Here is a 24,902-nt window from a genome sequence, read left to right as displayed (position 1 = left end):
CATTTAATATTGGATAATTGAATCCTGATGACAATATGTTCATTTTATAGCATTATATTACATAACAATAAAACATGAACTAAGCAAAGGTGAATCCAGTTAATATGTTTAAAAATATAGAAATGATATACTTATTTGACGTAGATGGAGATTAATTCTAGAGGACAGAGGTCACAGAGGTTTCAATTAATGTTACATATTTTCTTAACCTTTAGAAATTGGAATAATGATCACATTATTTGGGAGTAAAACTTAGTTAAAAAAATAATACAATCTATATCCATAGTTTAAAAGAACTTGAAAAGTATAGGTATTATATCTTCCTTAAAGGTTTTTTAGAATACATTTTAAAACCATCTTGACTTAGATTTTTACTGTTGGGAAGGCTACTAATAATTGTTTCAATTTATTTGGCTTTAATTGGCTTACAATATTAAATGAAGAGAGTTTTTTCAACATATGGTGCTGGAAAATTGGGACAAAACATTCAGAAGAATGAAACTGATCAAGTTCATCTCACCTTGCACCAAAGCAAATTCCAAATAGATCAAGGATTTGGATATTAAACCAGAATCCACTAAATAATTAGAGAAAAACATTGGCAGAAATATTTTCACTCTAATTTTATAAGTATCTTCAAAGACTCAAAGATATTCAAAAGGAAAATAAAAACAAAAAATAACCCAATGAGACTGACTACATCAAATTGAAAAGCTTCTACACAGCAGAAGAAACTACCATGCAAATAGAGAGACTCTATGGAAGATATTTTTATGCAATACATCAGGCAAATGTTGAAGAAACAACATACAAAGAACTAACTATACTCAGAAATAACAACATATCAAAGAACAAAAACATATCCAAAAGTGGGGAGAGGATATAGACACAAAGAAGAGATCCAAAGGGTCAGCAGATGTGAAAAAATGCTGCATGTCACTGATTATCAGAGAAATGCAAATAAAGACAATAATGAGATCCCACTTCACTTCTGTGATAATTATTATACATCAGAAAGGACAGTAAAAACAAACAAGTGTTGGCGAGGCTTCTAGAGTAAAGAGACTCTCCTGCACTTCTGGTAGGAAGGTAACTTGATACAAACCCTGTAGCAAACAGTTTGGAGAACCTTCAGAAGGACACACAATTTGACCTGACAGTTCCTCAACTAAGGATATATCTTAAGGAAATAAACACACCCACCCAAAGAGATTTGTGTATACCTATGTTCATAGTAGCACAATTTTTAATAGCTCAAACTTTGAAGCAACCTACGTGTTCACAGATGAGTGGCCAAGACATGTATGGTATATATACACAATGGAATACTACTTGGTTATTAAGAAGGATGAAGTCACCTTCACTTCATCTTGGATGAAGGTTGAAGGAATCTTGTTAAGTGAGAAGCTAAAAAGAGAAAGAATAATATGAGATGACTTCACTCATGGACAGAAGCTGAGAATCAAGAACAGAAAGAACTACAAAATAAAACTTGGTTTGGTGTATTGTACCAAAGCAAAGGACTCTGGGAAAAGAGGACTGGGAGGGGGTGGGGAGTAGCATTTCAGGTCCTGGTATATGATTATGGACCTTGTTTGGGAGTCAGAATGTTTTGCAGACTCCTACCTTGATGACATGAGTAATTGCATTCAAACAACAACAAATGTACTATAACCATTAACCTCCCAATAAACAAAGGAAAGAACAGCAATGAAGTCTTCAAAATGTGCTCATAAATATAGGTCATGTTATTTTTTTAAGCAAATCACTTTATAAGGGAAAAGGTTCATTTATAAGATTGTTTCATCACATGTACAGTTTCACATCTTTCCATGATAGGTGTTGGCACACTTCACTTCACCATCATATTTGCATCTTCATTCATAGTAGGACACTGGTCTCTCACCCCTATTTATCCCCTCATGCCTCCACCATTTGAATTCTTAAATCAGGTAGCAATTTCCCTTGCTTTGTTTCTTCAGTAATATTGATGGACATACTTTTTATGTTTTTCAAGTGAAAACATTATTAAAATGTTGAAACCCATAAAGTAGATTATTAATAATAATAAACCAAAAAAACAATTATTAACATAGAATGACATAACTAATAACTGTTAATTAAATTACATGCACAGTCCGAAATGACTTCAGAAATTTATTACTTGTTCAATCTTGTTAATGACTATTGCCCTGAAGCTGTTAATACTGTTGTTCTAATGAATCTGCATAATATTTATTCTAATTATATGCATAAAATAATCCTACTAGTATTTTCACATTATACCAAATAGTATACACTACAACTCTTTTTATGACCATCTTATATTTCAATAGAAAATATATAAGTCTGATGACCTTTTGAAATTCCATTAACATCAATGCTATTCTCTTAAAATACGGTAGACTTAAAATAGTATCAATAATATAAACGAGAAATTACACACATTGACCATCAACTCTGTTCTGATAACATGCAGAGGAATATCTACGCCAAACTCATTTTACCTTCACAATAATCCTATACAGAAGATGGCCAGCTAAAAAAACATATATTTAAGAATAAATCAAGGTTTAATGACATTAACTTGTTACAATTCAGTCAGTGTATCTGTGATTGAGTCAAGTTTGAAACACTCTAATTTTAAGAGAAATTTTAATTATAAAATAATAATATATTTTAATTAAAATATAAAATTTAATTAAGTCATGTTTGTATGGTATCTTTTTTCCAAAATAGTGCAAGATTTTGTATGTATGTATTTATTTATTTATTACTAGAGGCTTATTGTGATGCTGGGAATTGGATGTGGGAAGTGAGAGCCTTAGGCATAGACTAAGTCTTTCTGCATAATCATTAAACATGTTCTCTCCCTGAAGTCACCATTTTTAATAGCCGAGTAGTATTGCATTGTGTATATATACCACAACTTGCTCTGTCACTCATCTGTTGTTGGACACCTGGGTTGCTTCCAGGTTTTGGCTATTACAAATTGTGCTGCCAAGAACATATGTGTACACAGATCTTTTTGTATGGGTGTGTTGGGTTCCTTAGGCTCTATCCCCAGGAGAGGAATTGCAGGATCATAGGGTAGGTCCATTTCTAGCCTTCTGAGAGTTCTCCAGACTGTTCTCCACAGAGGTTGGACCAATTGACATTCCCACCAGCAGTGTAGGAGGGTTCCTTTGACCCCACACCCTCTCCACCATTTGCTGCTGTTACCTTTTCTGATATATGGCATTCTCACAGGAGTGAAGTGGTATCTCACTGTTGTCTTTATTTGCATTTCTCTAACAATCAGAGACTTGGAGCATTTTTTCATGTGTTTCTCAGCCTTTTGGATCTCTTCTGTGGTGAATATTCTGTCCAAGTCCTCCCCCCATTTTTGGATGGGGTTATTTGTTGTCTTGTTGTTGAGTCTGGCAAGCTCTTTATATATGTTGGTTATTAAACTCTTGTCTGATGTATGGCATGTAAAGATCTCCCATTCTGTGAGGGATCTCTTGGTTTGGGTAGTGGTTTCTTTTGCTGTGAAGAAGCTTTTTAATTTGATGTAGTCCCATAGGTTTATACTTGCCTTATTCTTCTTTGTAATTGGATTCGTTTCATTGAAGATGTCTTTAAAATTTATGCAGAATAGAGTTCTGCCAATATTTTCTTCTAAGTGTCTGATAGTTTGTGGTCTAACATCCAAGTCCTTGATCCACTTGGAAGTTACTTCTGTATTTGGTGAAATGCAGTGGTTCAGTTTCTTCTGCATGTTTCAACCCATTGTTTCCAACACCATTTATTGAAGAGACTCTGCTTTCCCCATGAAATAGTTTGAGCCCCTTTGTCAAAGATTAGATGTTAATAGGTGTGGGGGGATAGTTAACTTTTCATGTGTACACCTTAAAACTGTTGAGTCAGTGAACAAAATACAGAAACAGATAACATTCTTGTCCACAGATGTTGGCCTTATATAATATGACCTTGAAAAATACCTTAGTTCTTTGTTTTTTCTTGATGTACTACTTTGTTAGACAATTTGAAGTCTTGGTGAATGACACATTGTAGAAAGCAATGCAGAACTTTATTATATCTGCCAGTGGGAGAAAGGAAGATAAAAGGGAGCTAAACAGCATTTATTTCCCCCCTCAGGGTTATCCTGGGGCTTGCTGCCAGCACTGGGTCCACCACTCCTAGAAGTCTTTTTTTTTTTGGTCCATTATACCTGATAGAGCAGAGAAAATTGAGAGGAGAGGAGAGGGGAAGGGAGGGCCCCAGAATGGGAGGAGAGACAGGGAGAAAGACACTTGCCAACCTACTTCACTGCTTGTGAGAAGGCCCCCTGCAGGTGGGGAGTGGGAGCAGGAACCCTGGTCTTTGCACAGGATAATATGCCTGCTTAACCTCGTACACCACCGCTCCCCCCCCCACATTCTGTTTATTATAGAAGCCATTATTATTATTATTATTTTGCCTTTAGGGTTAATACTGGGCCAATCTGTGCCTGTACCAGTTCCAACAGCCATTTTTTCCTTTTTTTTTTTTTTTTAATTGAGAGAGAAGATGGAGATTGAAAGGACCAGTTGGTGGCACACCTGGTTGAGCTCACATGTTACAATGCTCAAGGAAGGACCCGGATTCAAGACCCTGGTCCCCACCTGAAGAGAGAAAGGTTCATAGGTGGTGAAACAGGGCTGCAGGTGCCACTAGTGGTCTTTCTCCCTCTCTTTCACCCCCCTCCTCTCTCAATTTCTCTCAGATTCTAGCTAATAAATACATAAAACATTAACAAACAAGAAGGAGGAGGAGGAGGAGGAGGAGGAGGAGGAGGAGGAGGTAGAAGGACACTTGCAGACTTCCTTCACTGCTAGTGAAGTGTCCCTGTTGCAGATTTGGGAATGCTGGCTCAAACCCAGGTTTTTGTGTGGATCTTTGCACTTTGTATTATGTGTGTTTAACCAGGTGAAGTTCCACTGTGGCCCTGCCCTCCCATAAATATTACTGTTAAATTTTGAAGAATTCTATGACAGTATTATATTTTCATGCAACTAAATTATGATGTATTTAGGTTAAATATTTAATAACTTTGAAGGGTATTATTTCTTCCTCTAATTTCTGTATCACTTAAGGAGAAAAAAACATATGAGGTTCTGTCACTGAAATTCTAAAACTTTAGATATCACATATATATATGTATATATATATATATATACATATATATACATATATATATATATATATATATATATATATATATATAGTCTCTGCCCTGCATTCTTTGCACAAAGCTCATAAGACTTTGTAACTTAAACAAATATTTTTTTTTTACTAATAATTTCCTGAGTATAAAAGCTCAGCATTTTTACATCAAGAATACCTACATCATGTCAAAGGTTAATACTTCATCTCTTAATGCTTCTGTGTTTGCTAGTTTACTTAACAAGGTTTAAATAAAAATCATGGTGTGCCCTTAACCAATAGCTTTTGGTCTACTGCTTTCATCTATGAAAAAAATTGGTATTTTTTTTAATAAAAATATTCAGTAACTGAATAGTTTTCTAAGGAACTCCACTGAGAAGAGGCATCTCTTAGTCCCCCACAAAGAGAGGGTTTTATGAATGCCATGCTCCCATATTTAATAAATAATGTACTAGAAAAGTAAGTTTTTCTTTTATCTTTCTTCATTTTATAATATGCCCCACAGAAGAGAAAAATACTGAAATGTTGGATAGGAATTCTAAGTAGCCCTGTGATTTCTTCTTCTTCTTCTTCTTCTTTTTTTTTTTTTTTTTTTTTGCCTCCAGGGTTATTGCTGGGGCTCAGTGCCTGCACTATGAATCCTCTGCTCCTGGAGACCATTTTTTTCCCCTTTTGTTGCCCTTGTTGTTGTAGCCTCATTGTGGTTATTATTAGTGCTATTGTTGATGTCGTTTGTTATTGGATAGGACAGAGAGAAATGAAGAGAGGAGGGGAAGACAGAGAGAGAGAGAGAAAGATAGACACCTGCAGACCTGCTTCACCGATTGTGAAGTGACTCCCCTGCAGGTGGGGAGCCAGAGGCTCAAACCAGGATCCTCACTGGGGTTCTTGTGCTTTGCGCCATGTGCGCTTAACCCACTGCACTACTGCCCGACTCCCCAGCCCTGTTATTTCTTAGGAGACAAAAACAATAGTAGTATCTCCCTTTCTAATACTTGGTCTTTGACTCATCCCTAAATAGCACTTTTAAAATCCTTGTAAACTCCTAAGTGATGAGATAACTAGGGGAAAAAACCTCTTGTTCTAGTGTAATGACTCTGATGGACTCCTGTATAAATAGTAAATAACACATATTGACATGATAACCAGAAAAACAAGACAGAGACAGGCACTTGGAATCTTCTGCTTCAACATTTCCCAAAGATGCAACTAGAAATGGAGTTAAAATTGGTCAGAGGTATGTAAGGAAGTCTCCATAACATTCCAGAATAAGGTCTCAGAGAGCTTTTAGATTGGTAAATACCTCCACACTGAGCATGTGAGTGTGTATATGTGTGTGGGAGGTGGGTGACATACTTCAACTCCAGCTCCATCTTGACAATTCTTTTCAATACTTATTTATTTATTCCCTTTTGTTGCCCTTGTTTTATTGTTTTGCTATTATTGTTGTTGTTGATGATGTTGTCATTATTGGATAGGACAGAGAGAAATGAAGAGAGAAGGGAAAGACAGATGGGGGAGAGAAAGACAACTGCAGACCTGCTTCATCACTTGTGAAGCGACTCCCTTACAGGGGGGTAGCCGAGGGCTCGAACCGGGATCATTAAGCCACCTGCGCTTAACCTGCTGCACTACCGCCTGACTCCCTATCTTGACAATTCTTTTCCTCAGAAACCTACCAGACCATGTCCTTATAACATCTTACGTGACATTGGAGCTGTCACCTTTATTGTTACCTTTAACAGACTTGTTAATGTTGGTGTATCACTGAGTTCTAGGAATCACCTTGACAAATTAAACCCAAAGGGAAAGGAGCTTATGTAAACTCCTGATTTTTTTTGTTAAGATTTTTTTCTCATCTTTTATTTATTTATTTATTTTCCCTTTTGTTGCCCTTGTTTTTATTGTTGTTGTATTATTGTTGTTATTGATGCTGTCATTATTAGATAAGACAGAGAAATCGAGAGAGGAGGGGAAGACGGAAGGGGAGAGAAAGATACACACCTACAGACCTGCTTCACTGCCTGTGAAGCGACGCCCCTGTAGGTGGGGAGCCAGGGGGCTCGAACCGTGGTCTTCTGCTAGTCCTTGTGCTTCGAGTCATGTTCGCTTAACCCGCCGCACTACCTAAACTCCTGGTTTTTAGACAGACTAAATGGAAGTTGCCGGTAATCTGGGAGATGCTACTTATATTTGTTGTGTGAAGAGGGTGAATCAGTCTTATAGAGTCTGTGAAATCTGACATTATCTCTGGATAGATATCATCGGAATTGCATTTAAGACACCCAAGTGCAGGAGGGTGATGGGGAGTGTGTGTGTGTGTGTGTGTAGGGGGGGTTGGTCAGTGGCACACCCAGTTGAGCACAAATGTTACCTTGCACAAGGAACCAGATTTCAGCTCCTAGTTCGCAACCTAAGGAGGGAAGTTTCACAAGTAGTGAAGCAGAGCTGCATGTGTTCTGCCTCTCTCTATCTTCACCTCCTCTCTCAATTTCCCTCTCTTCTATCAAAATAAAAGAAACAAAAACAGGGAGGGGGGATGGCAGCTAGGAGCAGTGGATTCATGCATGCACCAAGTCCCAGCAGTAACACTAGTATCAAAGGAAATTTGTTAGTGTATGGAAAAGCCTTTATAATTTTGGTGACCAAAATTGGCAGAAGTGAAATGTCCATGAAGGTAAATATGACATCTTTGAAGGGAAGAAAGACATAATGGCAAGGTCTGGACTTTTCCCTACCAAGAAGGATGATTGAATGAGGTGTATCAAATATAAAAACCTTCAAAAGGTTTTAGAATTGAGAAGTAGTTTATGCGGGTTGGGTGGTAGTGCAGAGGGTTAAGTGCACGTGGCACAACGTGCAAAGACCGGGTAAGGATCCAAGTTCAAACCCCCAGCTCCCCACCTGCAGGGAAGTCGCTTCATAGGCGGTGAAGCAGGTCTACAGGTGCTGTCTCTCCCCTTCTGTCTTCCCCTCCTCTCTCCATTTCTCTCTGCCCTATCCAACGATGACATCAATAACAATGGCAGTAATAATAATAACTACTACAACAACAACAATAAAAAAAACAAGGGCAACAGAAGGGGGGGAAACAAATTAAAAAGAAGTTGTTTATACTGGAAAGTACAGAGAGATTTCTAATTTCTCTTCAGTTTAACTTAAATGACATTAATATATGTATCATAGCATTTTTAGTTGGGTCATTTTATTTGTATGCATCAAATATAGGGTATTGTATAATAATTGTCAAAATGAATAATTACTGTATTGTATGCATAACAAGAATTTTGTCCCAGTGCTTTTTAACAGTTATGTCGGACAAACTTTTACATATAATCATATTTCATATTAACTTGTAAATGCAGAATTATTTTATAGACCTTTCTGCCATTCATTAATATGTAAGCCAATTTTCTCTGAAGATTATTTTGCAGGCTTAGTTAGTTGCTATTTGCATACTTATTTCTTAACCTAAAATTTCATTCATTCATGAAATATTCAAACTGCATGTACGTTTTATTTGAAAACATTGGCTCAACAAACATATATATGTATGTATAGATACTTGAACAATTGATTTTACAATTGTTAATCAGCAGTAGTTTTTTTTTTTTCATTCAAAAAGAGACAGAGAGAGAAGGAGGACACACACACACACACACACAATACACGGATGCTTTACCACTGTGACTCTCCCCTCCTGCAGGTGGGGGTCAGTGGCTCAAACCTAGGTATTTGAACATCATGATTTGTGTGTTCAACTGGATGTGCCACAAACCACCCCACCTTGCTCTGTTTCATGCAAACTTTCTTTTTTCTTTTTTTTCCCAACTATTTAGTTGAAGTGGAATTTATCTTTTACTAACAAGCCTACAAAACTGCATCGGTCATGTCAACAAGGGTGAGGATATAGTGGCTCCTGACAGGCATTAATTAAATAAATTAGTGAATGTGTACAATAAAGTCAGATCTCCAGTGGCTAGCTACACTGGAATTCTACAGTAATATTTTCATCAGAACACATGTTGGAAGTAATCCGTAAGTTTAATAAAACCTGTTCCCTAAGGTTTTTCCCATACATGGGTGTTTAAACCTATTTATAGATTAAAGAATTATAAATGATGCAATGCACTGCTTTCTATAATGTAGATTTTTAGATATCAAGTATATTTTTATTGTAACCCATCAATTGAATTGAGATACATAGTTTCTTACATATCTATATTTTTAACTCTAGATAAATGTTGATATTAATTGATATCTAAATATACTATTTTGTTCTCATTGAAAAGATAGCCACTGTTTTAAGTTTAAGGAATTCTGGAAAAATGAGTTCTGGATTGTGAGGGGAGAGAACTCAGTCCATGGAATAGTCTCAGAACTTACGAGAGAGAGAAAGAGAGAATCTTGGGAAAGAAATCCCTTCTGAAACCAGGGAATGTAACTCATAAGAACATTTGCTTGTCATTTATTTTCCTGATATAACTAACCTCTTAATAACAACAACAACAAAATAAATGCTTGAAAGGTTGTGGGAATAAAAGAACCTTTCTGAACTGTTTATGGGAATGTAAATTAGTCCAGCCCTGTGGAGAGCAGTCTGGAGAACTCTCAGAAAGCTGGAAATGGGCCTATCCTATGACCTAGCAATTCCTCTGCTGGGGATATATCCTATGAAATCAAACACACTCATCCAAAAGATTTGTGTATACCTGTGTTCGCAGCAACACAACTTGTAATAGCCAAAACACGGAAGCACCCTAGGTATGCAACAATAAATGAGTGACTAAGAGTGTTGTGGTATATATATACACAATGGAATACAGCATCATAGAGTCTGAAGAGAGATGACCAGGTGAAGAACAAGAAGAAAAAGATGATTTCTGCCTGACACTCCTTTAAGTAACTTTCTCTACCCACAATTCCTTATGTTTGTGTAGGTTTTGTATATATGCTCCTGTTGTCAGGTTGACAACAATTATATGCTAATTTTCTTCATGATTCCTTTTGCTCACTGTAAGTAAAATGTATTCCCAAAACAAACCCATTCCAAGTTTTACTTTGTATTTTCCCTTTCTATCATTGTTTCTTACTTATTTTATTTTTTTTGTTGAAAGGGTTGATGCTTTACACTGCACTTATTAATATATGAGTACAATTTTATTTTTGTTATTTATTTATTTATTTATTTTGCTTCCAGGGTTATCACTGGGGCTCGGTTCCTGCACTACCAACTCACTGCTCTTGCATCATTTCTTTTTTTTTTTTTCAATTTTTTTGGATAAGATATATACATACACACACACACACACATATATAGAGAGAGATACACCTGCAGACCTACTTCACTGCTTGCAAAATGACACCACCCCACCCCCCACCCCCAGGTGGCGACCTGGGAGCTCTCACCATAGCAACATGTCATAGTGTTGGTGACTTGAAAAACATAAATTTTAGTTTTTCACAGAACTGAAGAATGGAAGGCCAAATCAAGGTACCAGAGTGGTGAGGTTCTAGTACAGACTTTATAATAGCTACTGCAAGCTGTGTCTTTACCTGAGGGAGGAGGGTGGGTGGAGAGACAGCACTCTATGGTTATATTTTTATTTATACATTTTATTCTATTTGATAGAATAGAGAGAAAGTGAGGGGGGAGACAGAGTGGAAGAAAGGGAAATATTTGCAGCACTGCTGTTTGGGAAACCTCCACTCTTGCAGGTGGAGACCAGAAGATTGAGGTTGTATCCTCACACATGGTAATGTGTATGCTCAACTATGAGTACCAGCACTCAGTTATTCTGTGGTTATTTTTAAGGATCGATCTTAATTTCACTATGTGGACTCCCATCATCATTATTCCATTTAAACCTAGTTTTCCCTCAAAGAGCTCCTCTTTGAAAATTTTCATATTGAGGGTTAGAGTTTTAGCATATGGATGTGGAAAAATTTTAGTTAACAGAATTATCTTGAAAAAAAAAACAAAACTACTTTCCAACATTTTAAATGTACTGTACCAGTTTATTCCCAGCAAAGAGATAGGAAACTATAAGAAATGCTAACTACTATTTGCTATGCAGAATCAGTTATGCAAATAAAATAAGTATGGAATATTATTTATGCTGTTTCTAAAGATGACCATCTGAGCTTTACACTTATTTTTCTGAGTCTCACAAATCATGAATCATTTTATTGTTAAACTGGAGTGATGAAATCCTAGCAACAAAAACAAAAGAAGGAAAGACGACAACTTGGTGGTGTAAGAGGTTCATGTGTCAAATATTATATCCCTACATGTCTTAACCACTAAAATCCACAATGTATCTTTTATTGACTAGATGATTGTTGATGCAATACATGTTATTGTAAAAAATTGCTTTAGTAGAAATGTTTCGAAAACAATCCCTTCTAATGCAAATATGTATTTCGGACTAAATAGCATAATAACTTGAATAATTCTTTATTCTTCTTCCTAGATCCCAATGCTCTGGCTGGACAGGCTGGTCCTGATCATGCTCTTATAGGAGGAATAGTCGCTGTAGTTGTATTTGTTACACTGTGTTCCATATTTCTTCTAGGCCGATATCTGGCAAGACATAAAGGTAGGTTATATTTAATAAAGTACTCTTAACATGAATAAATTAATAAAGTTATTTTTTAACTATCATTTTCATGAGAGAAAGAATTCAGAGTTCTGGTCAGTGTTGATTGGGACCTGTGAACCTCAGGCATGAAAGTCTTAGACAGGACTTGAAGGAATTATGTTAATTTAGATAAGCTAGAAGAATAATCAATACTGGATAATCTCATTGGCAGGCAGTATTTTAAAAGCCAGGCAAAAAACAAAACAAAGATCAGACTGGATGGGGTGTATTTCGGCCATGGGCTCTGAACCAGAGGAGCACAGAAGGGGCGTGTATTGGGTATCCGGTGCACAGTGGTTAAGAAGACCTTGGGAGGGGCCTGGCAGTGGTGCACTGGGTTAAGTGCACATAGTAAGAAGGACTTGGGGTGGGGAAATTGGAGTGTTTTGCAGTTACCCATCACAGGAAGATAAGAGACTGTATTCAGATGTCAACAACTGTTCTGTTGGGGTTGGAGACAGATAAATTCATGGTTATGCAAAGAGACTGTTATGCCTGAGGCTTCAAATTCCCAGCTTCAACAACCCCCATCCCCACCCCATGGCCATAAACTAGAGCTAAACTGGGCTCTGGTTCAAAAAAAAAAAAAAAAAAAAGATTATTATTATTTTTTAAAATTTTAATCCAGAGCACAAGGACCCAGGTGCAAAGCCCTGGTCTCTCTCCACTGCAGGGAGAAAACTTCTTCAATGGTAAAGCTGGGCTGTAGGTATTTCTCTGTCTTTTCCCCACTCTATCTCCCTCCCTTTTCAATGTCACTCTGTTTCTATCCAATAACAAATAAAAAATCTAAAAAAAAAAACCCCAAAACTATAAGTGCTCACATTACATAATGACCACTCTGTAAATCATTTTTCCTCAACAAAATGATTAGAAAGAAAAGAATATTCAAATTGAAAAGTTAAGTCAGATGTAACACCATCACCACTATCTCCCTTGTTTGACAATACAAGAAAATTCTAGGGGGAGGTGTTTTTTTCTTTTTTCCCCTTTGGGTTCACTGCTCTGGATTAATTTTTTTTTTAATTAAAAGAAACCACTCTGAAGTTTTCTTCAACGCAGTGGAAACCATGCTCAAATCTGGGTGGCAAACATGGTCTACCCAAGTGAGCTATTTTGCTAATCAGACCACAAAATTCTTCGAGTAATTTAAAAGTGTGTGTGAGTTTGTGTGTGTGTGTGTGTGTGTGTGTGTGTGTAAACAGAGAAAAGTACCTAAATGCTAAAATAGTTCAGATATTTATAATTAGCAAAATAATGTTTAATCAATGACTAAATGTCACAAAGTGAGTCACAGGTGACGATGCACATATATAAATACAGAAGTATGCTTCTTTTTATTGCTGTTATTGATGTCGTCATTGTTGGATAGGACAGAGAGAAATGGAGAGAGGAAGAAGACAGAGAGGATGAGAGAAAGACAGACACCTGCATATCTGCTTCACCGCTTGTGAAGCGACTCCCCTGCAGGTGGGGAGCCAGGGGCTCGAATCAGGATGCTTAAGCGGGTCCTTGCGCTTCATGCCATGTGTGCTTAACCCGCTGCGATACCATCCGACTCCCAGAAGTATGCTTCTGATTTATATATAGAAGTGGAATTCATATATAACATTAAGCATTTAATTAATGCTTCTTATTTGTAAGTTTACAGTCCTATATGTAGTCCTGGTAGTAATAAACGTATGTAATGGACAAAGTTGCAAGCTGTTGTTACTTTTAAATGGAGTTGCCAAAATAAATGGTTACAGAGTTGATGTGATTTTATCAACTTTTTAAAATAAAAATTTAACATTTTATTTATTTAGTATTAGATAAAAACAGAAATTGAGAGGGGTGGGGGAGGTAGAGAGAGAAAGAGACAGAGAGACACCCGCAGCCCTGCTTCACTACTCATGAAGGTTTCCCCCTGCAGGTGGGGACTAGGGGCTTGAACCTGGGTCCTTGCACATTGTAATGTGAGCACTTAATCAGGCGCCTCACTGCCTGTCCTCCAAAGGAAGTTGATTAATCAGCATGGATCAACTGGTCTGTATCATCAGTAAAGAAACCAAAGAATCTGTTACCAGTAACAGTCTGGCTGTTGTCTCTAGCTAACCTGGTCACAGCTTTATGTACAATATATAGCAGGAAAGTTAAAGCGAAGGCTACCGCTACGGACAGCTTTCTATGTTATTTTCCTTAGATTACATTCCAGCGTGTAAAGAACCCGCCGCCGCCCATTTCTTCTTACGTAAAGGGAACTTGAACGCAGAGTGTTTTGCCATTCTCGCAGAACTAACATGTTTTCCTTTCTTGTACACACAGGAACATATTTAACAAATGAAGCGAAAGGGGCTGAAGATGCACCGGACGCTGACACAGCCATTATCAATGCTGAAGGCAGCCAAGTCAACGCCGAAGAGAAAAAAGAGTATTTCATTTAAAATGCAGGCCGAGATTCTGAATTTTACTTACCAGGCTGACTGGAGAAAACTGGCTATCATCTTTCAGAATTCATTTCCACCATCTTCTGCTACCTTTATTAACTTCCATACTGTACTGCTATCCTTAGCCAGTGTATACCAACAATCAGCTGTCGAAAACATCATTCTTTAATTACTGTACATCCATAATGCAGGATATTTCTTCTTACTGCCTAAATTCCACACCATTGCTCTTTTAACATACATACAGTGCTTGAATTTACAGCCTTAACAATGTTATTCATCTCCTTGGGTCATGATATTGAATTGTTTTTATACATTGAAAAATGTATGCAGATTTTTATTTCTCCCTCATTTTTTTTCTCCCTCTTAAACTCACAGACGGTATCAGTATGCCACTGGATAGCTTTCACAGGGGATGGGTTTAGTTAATAACCTAATGTATTTAAGTTTAATTAGAGGTTTACAAATAATGTTTCTGACATGTCGATCTTCTGACACATGTTCTGGAAACATACACCCTAGAAAACACAAACTGAAAACACTAGTGTAGATTCTGAAATGTTTGAGTTTACTGGTAAAACTGTATCAATTTGCTATTTGAAAATGTAGTATTTGATACAGGAGCCGTATGTAGGATTTATAGTCATGATATGATATCTTATATAGTTCCTGTCATTAGGTTATTTTAGCTCCATTTACAAGTAAACTGTTTCAAACATTTTACTGTTTTGGAAATAACAAAATATGTCATTCATTTTTTTTTAAATTTGATTCTGTAATTTATTTGTTCCACAAAGACTCACCTACCTAAACAAAATTTAAATATCCATAGGGCACAATTTTGAGACATTTTAGTATCTGTATATAGTGCATATAATAAATCCAATTAAACATTATTTGATACATATTTAACTTTTTTGGCTGTAGGTAATTCAGTCATAAGTTAGCATTTTCTAATGTCCATTCTATCCCTTTAGATATTATTACTTAAAACCAATACTATAAGTAGATAACATGTATTAGTATTTTTGTCTGTATGTCCTAGCACTGTTCAAAAACAAATTTTTCTAGTTCTTGTTAATTTTTATTTGTTATACAATGGAAGCACAATGTTATAAGGAAAGGTAATTTTAAGCTAACAACCAGTGCACAGCCTCAGGTGTTAAATTACAACCACAGTTGAATAATAACCTAAATATAAACTCTTAGTTTGCTAAAAAAAAATTACGAATTTTAATTTGGCAGTTCCAGGACTGCTTACCTATGTTGATTTGCCAAAAACAAGCATTTAAGGTATGGTTTCTGTATAAATGAATTAATCCTTTATGTTAAATTCCTGTCTATGCATTTTGTGAGGTACAAAGTTATGAAACAGTGAGTGACAGAGAATTTATGCCATGCTTTTAACTCCAAGGTGAAAGTCTCTTTCTCTGGATTATTTCTGAAATTTTGGTGTATTTAACAATTAAGAAATGCTGTATTTTTTAATATGACATAGAGTCTATCTAAAGTCATATTATTTCTTCTAGAGTAATTCAATATTACTAGATTATTTCTCATTAAATTTATTATATACTAAAGATTTAAAAAATCCAGCTAGATAAAATTTATTTTCCCATTCACAAGCATCGCACCTTTATGGAGGAAGCAAATATGGCAATTTGATAGCTGGACTTGTGATGTCTGAAATCATGATGGCCGATGGTTTTAAAAATACCTTGGAATTTATGGGTAAAATAAGAATGGCTGAGTATGACATCATGTATTAATATCAAATGACAGAGAAGGGTGCTGTATCTTAGATTATCAGAAAGTATAAATCTTTTAAAGAAGACGTTAGAATTTTTAAATTGTTTTTTATTGTTGAAGCACTTATCTTGTTGATTTCTTATAAAAGAAAAAAGAACGATGTCAGTCAAGCAGCACTTTTTTTCAGAATATACCGAACATAAATAATATGATGTGGTTGAGTGTTAACATAATAAATCATATACAGTATGACATTTTAAGGAAATAAATCTGCATTGATGTGATTGCATGCTTGTTTTTACAGTTCACTCCATACCATCTGTGGAAAAATGCAATAATATGTTAATATAGTATGGTAGTTTGAAAGAATCAGGTAGGTGCTATTAGACACACTGAAACTAGACTAGGTTTATAAACTGTTCATATCTTTCAATGCATACTCTTTAGAAAGACTCCACACAGCAAAATTCATCCTGTTAGTACAAAATGGAAAGGTTCTTATTACAAAAGTAGGTTGTATAAACCGCATCATCAATTACTATTTAAAGCCTAATTTCAGGACGCACTTTGAAAATTGCTACTCTTCATCAATGCTATATTTACATCCCTCTTCATTCCCTCTAGATTCTACTGGTCTCCAAATGCTAAACTGTTGCCTAAATAACTCAGTCATTATTTATAGCACTATAAAATTAGAAATCCCAAATTAATTGCATTTCAAGGTTTTTACTCTTTTAGCCCTCTGGGGTACTATAGAAACTTACTGGAACTCTCTCAACAAAACTAGCATGCTATGATTTGAGAAGCTCTAATCAAATGTTTTCCTAGTTTGAATTAGGTATCATTTTCAATTTATAAACAATAGCTATGAAAATTGTATTCTCTTATTTTTTCAGTTATTTGATTTTTACCAAACAAGGGAGTAAGTAATAAAACATGCTCATTTCCACAAAAAAAAAAAAAAAAAAATTAAACCAGAAAATATGAGGTGATGTTTCTATAATAGTTGAAACTGTCAACTGCAGGTTATTCACAAAGAGACAAATTGTATCTCTGTGAGCATAGTGGTTTAGGAACTTATTGTAAAGAACACACACACTCCTAGTAGAATATGGAGCATAAATCTTTATTAAAAATAATTTCTCTCTGCTAGTGTACTGTTTCAATTATAACCTGATTGATCTCCATCAGAAAAGTGTAAACACCTTTCTTTTCTTCATTCCCCCACCCCTACGCTTGCATATTCTAGATAAAATGATTATCAAAATTAGGAAGAAACAGGAAAAGTTTGTGAGTGCAAAAGTAAAAGCAAAGACAGAGAGCATTTGAAGAGTACTGATGTGTCTGAATGTGTTTGTGTGTGTGTGTGTATGTGTGTGTATGTGTGTGTACACTTGCACGCTTGAGAGAGAGAGAGAGAGAGATTGATTTTTCAACTTGTTTTCTTTTACCAGAGAATCCAAGAAGCAGTTTAAGGAACCTGACATTGGAGTTTAATGTAGAAACTGGATGAGCTCATATTGTCTCAAGATGCTTAATCTTGCATTGAAGCCCCACAATTGAAATAACAAATAGAGAAAGAAAATTAACTTTCCTAAATATGGCAAAGAAGCTAACACCTTTTATTTCTGTTTCTTTGTAAAAAAAATATATATATAAATATCTGAAAAATACAGGCTCACTTGTAATTATGTACTCATGACTGTAACAGCATTGAGACTCCATATAGGCACATGTACAGCAACTGTTGAAGGTAACGTTCTTCCATGTAACATAGCAGTTATCGTGTAGTTCAGTGCCACTTATTGCAAAGTGTTACCAAGGGGAACATTTAAAATACTTTTCCTTTTTGCTTTGAAGTTGAAAATAATTTTATGAATGATAAGTATCAAATTTCATATTATGTTGTTTATTCTGGAGAAAATGCAAATTCTTCTCACATCTTCCTACAGTTTTGCCCATCATGTTACTAGGTACTTAGAGCCCTTAAAATGTTCACTGTCATCCATCCCTTTTGCAAATGGTAGTCTGTGATGAATACACAATACAGAGTGAATAATTTTAAGTAACGAAACACTGCAACGATAGTTGAAATAAATAGAACACTGGATGATAATTACCAAGTAATGCTTTTATTAAGTGGCACAAAGTACACACTAAAAACTATGCAAAATATAGGTAACTACAGTGTATGTACATGTAAGTATCTTGTACTTGCTGTGTATGGATGTTGGAAACCCATGTAATTATAATATGCATTTTGAATATTGGGAAAGAGGAAATCTTAGTGTAGATAATAGAACTTGTTTTGAAATATATACTGGCAATATTGAAATATACTCAGTGCAATATCTGCAATTCTATTGCTGGATACTTAATGCAAAAGAATTTTAAAAGAATTCTTCAACAAGATTCAAAGGGTTGCTAATTTTCAGTTCCCACACACCATTTACACATTAATTAAACATACAACTTCAAGTTTTTTCCTACTTAGTCATTAATGTGAAACAAAATTATCTAACCTCATTTTCATCATTACTAGAGAGAAAAAAAAAAACAAGTTTTAAATTTTGGTTGGTATCTAAAGGAATTTGCAATTCTTAAACGTTCAAATGTATGTATATTTGAACAGAATTTGGTACTTTTATTATGAGAACAAATTTGTTCAGTCCAAAAAAACACAGATTACTTTCATCATTTAAGTCATTACACTTAACTGACATTTTTAGTAACTTTCTTCTTCCTAATATTTTTTTTTTTCTCTTTCCCTCCTTATTAAGGGCCAAGCATGCCCTTTGCATTTATACCCTTCCAAAGGCATTGAATTGAAAATAGCACGATAATAAAGAGAGCTAAAGGGGACAACATATAAAAATGGGTTCTAAACTCATCAGCATTTTTATGTATTGAGATTATTAATACTGAATGCAATAGATACTGGATATAGCTGGTAAGTTCTCTGCCATGCATACTTACAATAATCCTTCTACCTCTCACTTTTAACATGGGCTATGATACTTCGATATAAATAGGAAAAACACTACAAGGTATCCCAGGAAGCACTCTTTTGGGACTATCAGTACAGTCCACTCTCCACCCTCTGGGAAATCTCAAAGCCAACTTCTTTTAATGTATTCAACAGTGTATGGATCTGCATTTGTTGTTCCTTTTCTAGTAGTAACTGTTCCTATAGGCAAAGTATGATAACTTTGTAGGGAGAGTTCTTCTCATGCCTATTTATTACTTTGGTGTAATAGAATTGTGTTGAGTTTAAATAATAATTCAAAGGGCAACACTTTGCAACCCAACCTGACATTTTCTTTTATATTTAAAATGTGGCCATTTCTTACAAATTAATGCAGTGCACTTAAAAAAAAAGCACGTATAGAATTTTATGTCCACCAAAGTGTTACCTAAGAAATGCAAAAATTAAAGTATTTAAAACTGCCTCCATAACAAAACATTATTGAATAATGAGTGCAAAGTATTGCCACGAATGCCCACTTTAATTTGTCTATGTAGACATAGTAGGAAGTTATCAAATAATGTAGTTCAAGTATTTTCACAAGAAATGACATTTTGAAAGCAAAATTTCCTCTAGGGAAAAGGAAAGACACAACGTATTTTAGATCATCATGCTGATTCTGTAAAGTTATTCTATGTCATGTGGTTGTGTTACAAATCATATTTGGTCCAATCTTTACCATCTTTTTTTTCCACATACATATATGTATGGAAAATAGATTTGTTTTCCTTATGTATATATATGTTCGTTGCAAGAATTGTATGGTTACTTTGGAGAGAGTGGGCCCAAATGTGAAAAAGATGATATAAAGAAAAAAAAAAAAACACTATTTTCCCCTATGAAGTATACTGTATATTTAAGAAAAGAAGAAAAGTTCAATGACATTTGAAGATTGCAGGGGTAAAAAAACAACCTACCAGGGCTCAGCACTTAAGCACTTTTTCCCACACCCAGGGTCAGAACAGCAGATATTCCTACATGGACTTTTAAGTGCGGTAATAAAATGCCACATTACACTTCTCTTACACAGAGTACTGTCAAACCTCAAACATTTTCTTTCTTCTGATGCTTTTCCTTGTACATGATAATAGTAAACCCTTTCCTCTTTATATATTTGCTGATAGTGAAAGTTATATGCAATAAAATATTTGATGGTTGAAAACAGTGATCACCAGTTAGTTTAAAAGAATATGAAATGTAAACTGAATTGTTTTCTCTTGATCCTTTTTGCTTTCCTCTGTGTATCTAATGTATTGAATGATTCTCATAAATAGCAAGAAAAATAATTTAGAAAATTTTCAAAGCTAGTATTCTTTCTCCTTATAAATATGTACAACTATAATAACCACTTTTACAAATTTATTTAAGTGTTCCTGCTGTTCTTATTGTAGATTCAATGATGTAATTAAGTAGTAACCCAAGGATTTCTGAGTTTGGGATAACTGACCTATTTTCGTCATATTTATTCACATCAATATTTGTGAATTGGTTGTTTAGCTTTTCATTCAACCAAAATTATTCCTTCAGAAAGCTCCATTCTTATCATAAATATTCCAGTGTAACCAACATTGAAACGAGTCTGCCATGCTAAAAAGAATTTAAAAACTTATCTCTGAAAATGGTACTTAGAAATGCAGGTGTTCCCAGTGATGTAGCTTCAAAAATAAAGTGTTCTATTTAAATTACATGAAATTCATCACGTTTGGAAGGGTATATTTATGACAGCATAAAAATAAACTCTGTGCTGTGGAAAAAGATTCATCAAAATCAATCAAGCTGCACAGAAAATAAACACAATTATTGAATCTACTTCTGCTAACATTTTCAAAAAAAGGCAAAATGCATATTGTAATATTTGGTACATGACACTTGCATGTTGATATGCCTATATACTTACAAAGTATTCAATGTGTACTTAGTGGCGCTTAAAATATGTCATGTACAACTCTTATAAACATTCTTACAGGGTTCCCATTTGCACTTCATCTTTCAGTAAAGTCTTGTCAGAAAAAAACTTGTCTGATACATATGGAAAAATAAAATGTGAATTTTAGTTATCTGTTGGACATTACTGAATTGTCTATTCATTTAGTTCATTTCCCTAGGCTTGAAAACAGATATTGAAAGATGGGACTTTCTTTTCACCACTGACAAGTTATAAAAGATGTTACAAAGCATCCCTTTATACCAAACATTATTTTGCATATATATTTTTCAGCTGCGTACATTATTCATTCATTTTAGTTTTCCTCAGTGATACCCACTACAGTGTAAACTTCTAAATGTAATTTTAAAAAGTTAACCAGTAGGTTATCTTATTTGTATTACATTCAGTCATTACTCCTTGGAATATATGAACCTTGTAATATAACTAAGGGAAAAAATATTGATGACTTAGGGAAATTTGCTGAGATTGTCAAAATTTCAGAACTCTGTAAAAGCAATTTTACATTCACTTATGTATGTTTACTGATGTTGACTAGGGAAAGAAGCAGAAATACTCAGCCCTATTATTTTCTTTTTTTACTTCACCCTCTAATATATTTCAACTACCTAAAATAATATGATTAATAATATATCCATCTTAAGCTTATGCCAATAAGAATTTGAGATAAGCTTTTAAATTTATGGAGAATTTTCTTTGTGTCTTTGGAAGTTCACTTATCATAAGGTATTTTATAGTCTACTTTAAATAACAGATTTTGTTATACAGGGTAAGCCAAAGGCTGTACAAGAATTAGTGTCATTGGGTCTGATATCTGTGTTAGACCATGAAATATTCCATTAAAATTTATCTGTAAATACAAGGCAAAATTTTGTATCTGTTTATTTTATTAATTTTTTAAATTCATTGCTTTTCTTTGCACAAGAAAGCCTGGAATACATATCAACAAACTGATAGTATACTGAAGGTCAAATTCAGTGCATCTGAAAGGAAATGATGGTATTCAAAGTAACACCGTCATAGACATGTGCTTTTTCTTCTTTTAGTGATAACTAAATTCCTCTCATATTCAGCTGTGTTACTATATACATATATGACACCCATATTCCTAGATAAAATCTATACCGTAGGGAGTCGGGCGGTAGTACAGTGGGTTAAGCACAGGTGGTGCAAAGCCCAAGGACAAGACTAAGGATCCAGGTTTGAGCCCTGGGCTCCCCACCTGCAGGGGAGTTGCTCACAGGTGGTGAAGTAGGTCTGCAGGTGTCTGTCTTTCCCTCTCTCTGTCTTCCCCTCCTCTCTCCATTTCTCTCTGTCCTATCCAACAATGACAACATCAACAACAATAATGACTACAACAACAATAAAACAACAAGGGCAACAAAAGGGAAAATAAATAAAAACAGCTATGCTTTATTTTTATAATAAAACTTATTTCCATCAAAATAGCTGACTTAAAAAATCGATGAGTCATAATGAAAATTCAACTAGTACAATAAGGTAAAGTGTTCTTATTACTATTGCATAGAAATTTTAATACATGATAGTTACCTTAGTCATACAGTATTCCTGGTGTGTATTTAAAATAACTGTATGCTTCCTTAAAATGATTTCCAGGAAATATATACCTTTAATAAAAATAACTCCACGCTTGATTTCTTTTTTTTTTTTGTCCCATGGTTATTGCTGTCTTTATTATGAATCTCCCACCACTCTCTGTAGATATTTTTATTTTCCTTCCTTCCTTTCTATGTTGGAAGGACTGCAAAGATTCTATTAATAAAATGTATAAACATGAAAGTATTTTTGCAATTTAGAGAAAAGCATACAAATGATCTACCTTTACATCACTGTTTATACTTTCATAATATGTATACATACATAGTCTATGATGGTATTTATTTATTTATTTATTTATTTATCACCACCGTGATTACTGCTGGGGCTCAGTGCAGGGACTACAAATTCACTGCAGCCCATTTTTTCCCCTTTATTTTTATGTTACTTTCTTACTTTTTATTTTATTGGATAGGACAGAGAGAAATTGAGAAAAAAGAAGGTGACAGAGAGGGAGAGAGAAAGACACCTATAGACCTGCTTCAGCCATCATGAAGTGTGTCATCCCCTACACCCCTCAGCTAAGCAGCAGGGGTTGGAAGCCAAGGCCTTGAGCTGGTAACATGTGTACTTAACTGAGTGCACTGGCCTCCTCTAAGATGGTTTCAAAATCTTCATTATAATGCCTGTAGCAGTGACTGGAGTCCAAGCATTATTAAAAGTGCTAAAATCATGAGTATAAGGGTTACAAGTCTCTCCCTCTTCTCTCTCTCCCCCCCTCCTTCCTCTCTCCCTTTCTCTCTCTCTCTCTCTCCTCCCTTCTCTCTCAATTTCTCTCTCTTGTTAAGTTAAAACTAAAAAAATAAAAAAAAAAGGCACCAGAAGTGGTGGATTCTTTGTGCAGATTTTCTGACACAGAGCCCCTTAAGCACTTAGAATCTGCAAAAGTTTTGTCTTTCTGTACACCATGAGATTCTGTCATTGAGTGTTCTTGGGCAGTTCAGGATAGAGAAATATTGACAGAAAAACCATTCCATTGGCATGAGGACTACATTAGACCTGTTCCTAGTCCCATGGGAGAAAGGAGATGCTAACGCTTGAGTTCATCACCAGTGGCAAGGTAATGAATCAAACATATCTAAATAGTGAAATAGCCTTAAAAATTCCTAAAGTGGGGAACAGATGCAGAAGCTGTTGTGCCCAATAAAGCACACACATTGCCATGCACAGGGACCTGGGTTCAAGCCCCTGGTCTCCACCAATAGAGGGGAAGTTTTGCAAATGGTGAAGCAGTGATCAAAGTCAGCTTCTCTCTCTTCTCTCTCTCTCTCTCTCTCTCTCTCTCTCTCCCTCCCTCCCTCTCCCTCTCCCTCTCCCTCTCTCTCTCTCTCTCCCTCTCTCTCTTTCTCCACCCACCCCCAATTTTTCTCTTTATCAAAAATGAAAAAGAAAGAAAAATAATGGATACCAGTAACATTGGATTCTTTAAGCAGGCACCAAGATTCAGCAATAACCCTAATGGGGAAAAAATATATATATATAAACAAAGTTGGAGCATGGCTAGTCCCATTAGAATATAAGCTGTGTTGATGTGAATGCTTGGGTTTAAACCCTAGTTCCACCCAAGGTGCTCAGATGGGTGGCACTAGGGGTAGCTCCACAGGCAGTTAACACTATGATATCTCCTCTCCCTCTCTCTCTGTGTGTGTGTGTGTGTACATCTTACTTTTTCTATAAAATAAAGAATGAAAAAAAATTGATTCACATAGCCTATTCACTGGAGGTGTCTTCAAACATGTTAAAGCCTGTGTCAATTCTCTAAAATATCATTTAAAAAAAAAAAAATCTCTTAAGTGTGTTGCTTGCAGAGCTGTCAGGTTTGTGATACCAGAAGAATGAAGTGGAAGTTCTTGATTCCTTCCTCCATAACTTTTTAATGTCTCACTTTTAAATACCTAGTCCTGAATTTTTCTTTAAACATCATTTTACTGAGGTTCATGGTTTGCAGTACAATTGCTGACACAGAGGTAGTTTCTCTCCTACCCATGATAGGTGTCTGCAAAATACCTTCAATTTAGGTCCTTTTCTACTGCCCCCACCCCCAAGCTTCCCTCCCAAGTGTCCCGTGCCATGCCCCCCCACCCTCCCACTTTCACCAGAGTTCTTTGCTTTGACACAATACACCAAACCCAGTTCAACTTTAACACTGTGTTTTCCCTTTCTGGACTTGTTCCTTAGTTTAAACTTTTGTATTAAATTAGCAGCTTAACTAAGTAAATTGGCTCCTGGAATTTTTAGTTTCTGTAACAAATTATCAAAGTTGAGAAGGAAGAAATGGAAAGATCTGATTTGTAGCCAATTCAAACAGAAGT

General features: G+C 35.3%; 1 protein-coding gene across 4 annotated transcripts in view; it reads left to right on the top strand.

The window, feature by feature from the left end:
- CADM2 (cell adhesion molecule 2) overlaps positions 1-21,835 on the top strand; it is a 1,068,981-nt gene extending 1,047,146 nt beyond the window's left edge. For all 4 annotated transcript variants that reach the window (XM_007531179.3, XM_060172115.1, XM_060172116.1 and 1 more), the window contains 2 exons: positions 11,661-11,786; positions 14,133-21,835. In XM_007531179.3, coding sequence (XP_007531241.1) covers positions 11,661-11,786; positions 14,133-14,251 — 245 coding nt within the window. In that variant the 3' untranslated portion in view covers positions 14,252-21,835. The remainder of the gene's footprint in view (positions 1-11,660; positions 11,787-14,132) is intronic.
- The last annotated feature ends 3,067 nt before the right edge of the window (positions 21,836-24,902 follow it).

Source organism: Erinaceus europaeus, chromosome 14, assembly GCF_950295315.1.
Source record: "Erinaceus europaeus chromosome 14, mEriEur2.1, whole genome shotgun sequence".
Taxonomy (NCBI): Eukaryota; Metazoa; Chordata; class Mammalia; order Eulipotyphla; family Erinaceidae; genus Erinaceus; species Erinaceus europaeus.
The sequence above is the reverse complement of the archived record's forward strand: the minus strand, read 5'-3'. Positions and strand labels throughout refer to the sequence as shown.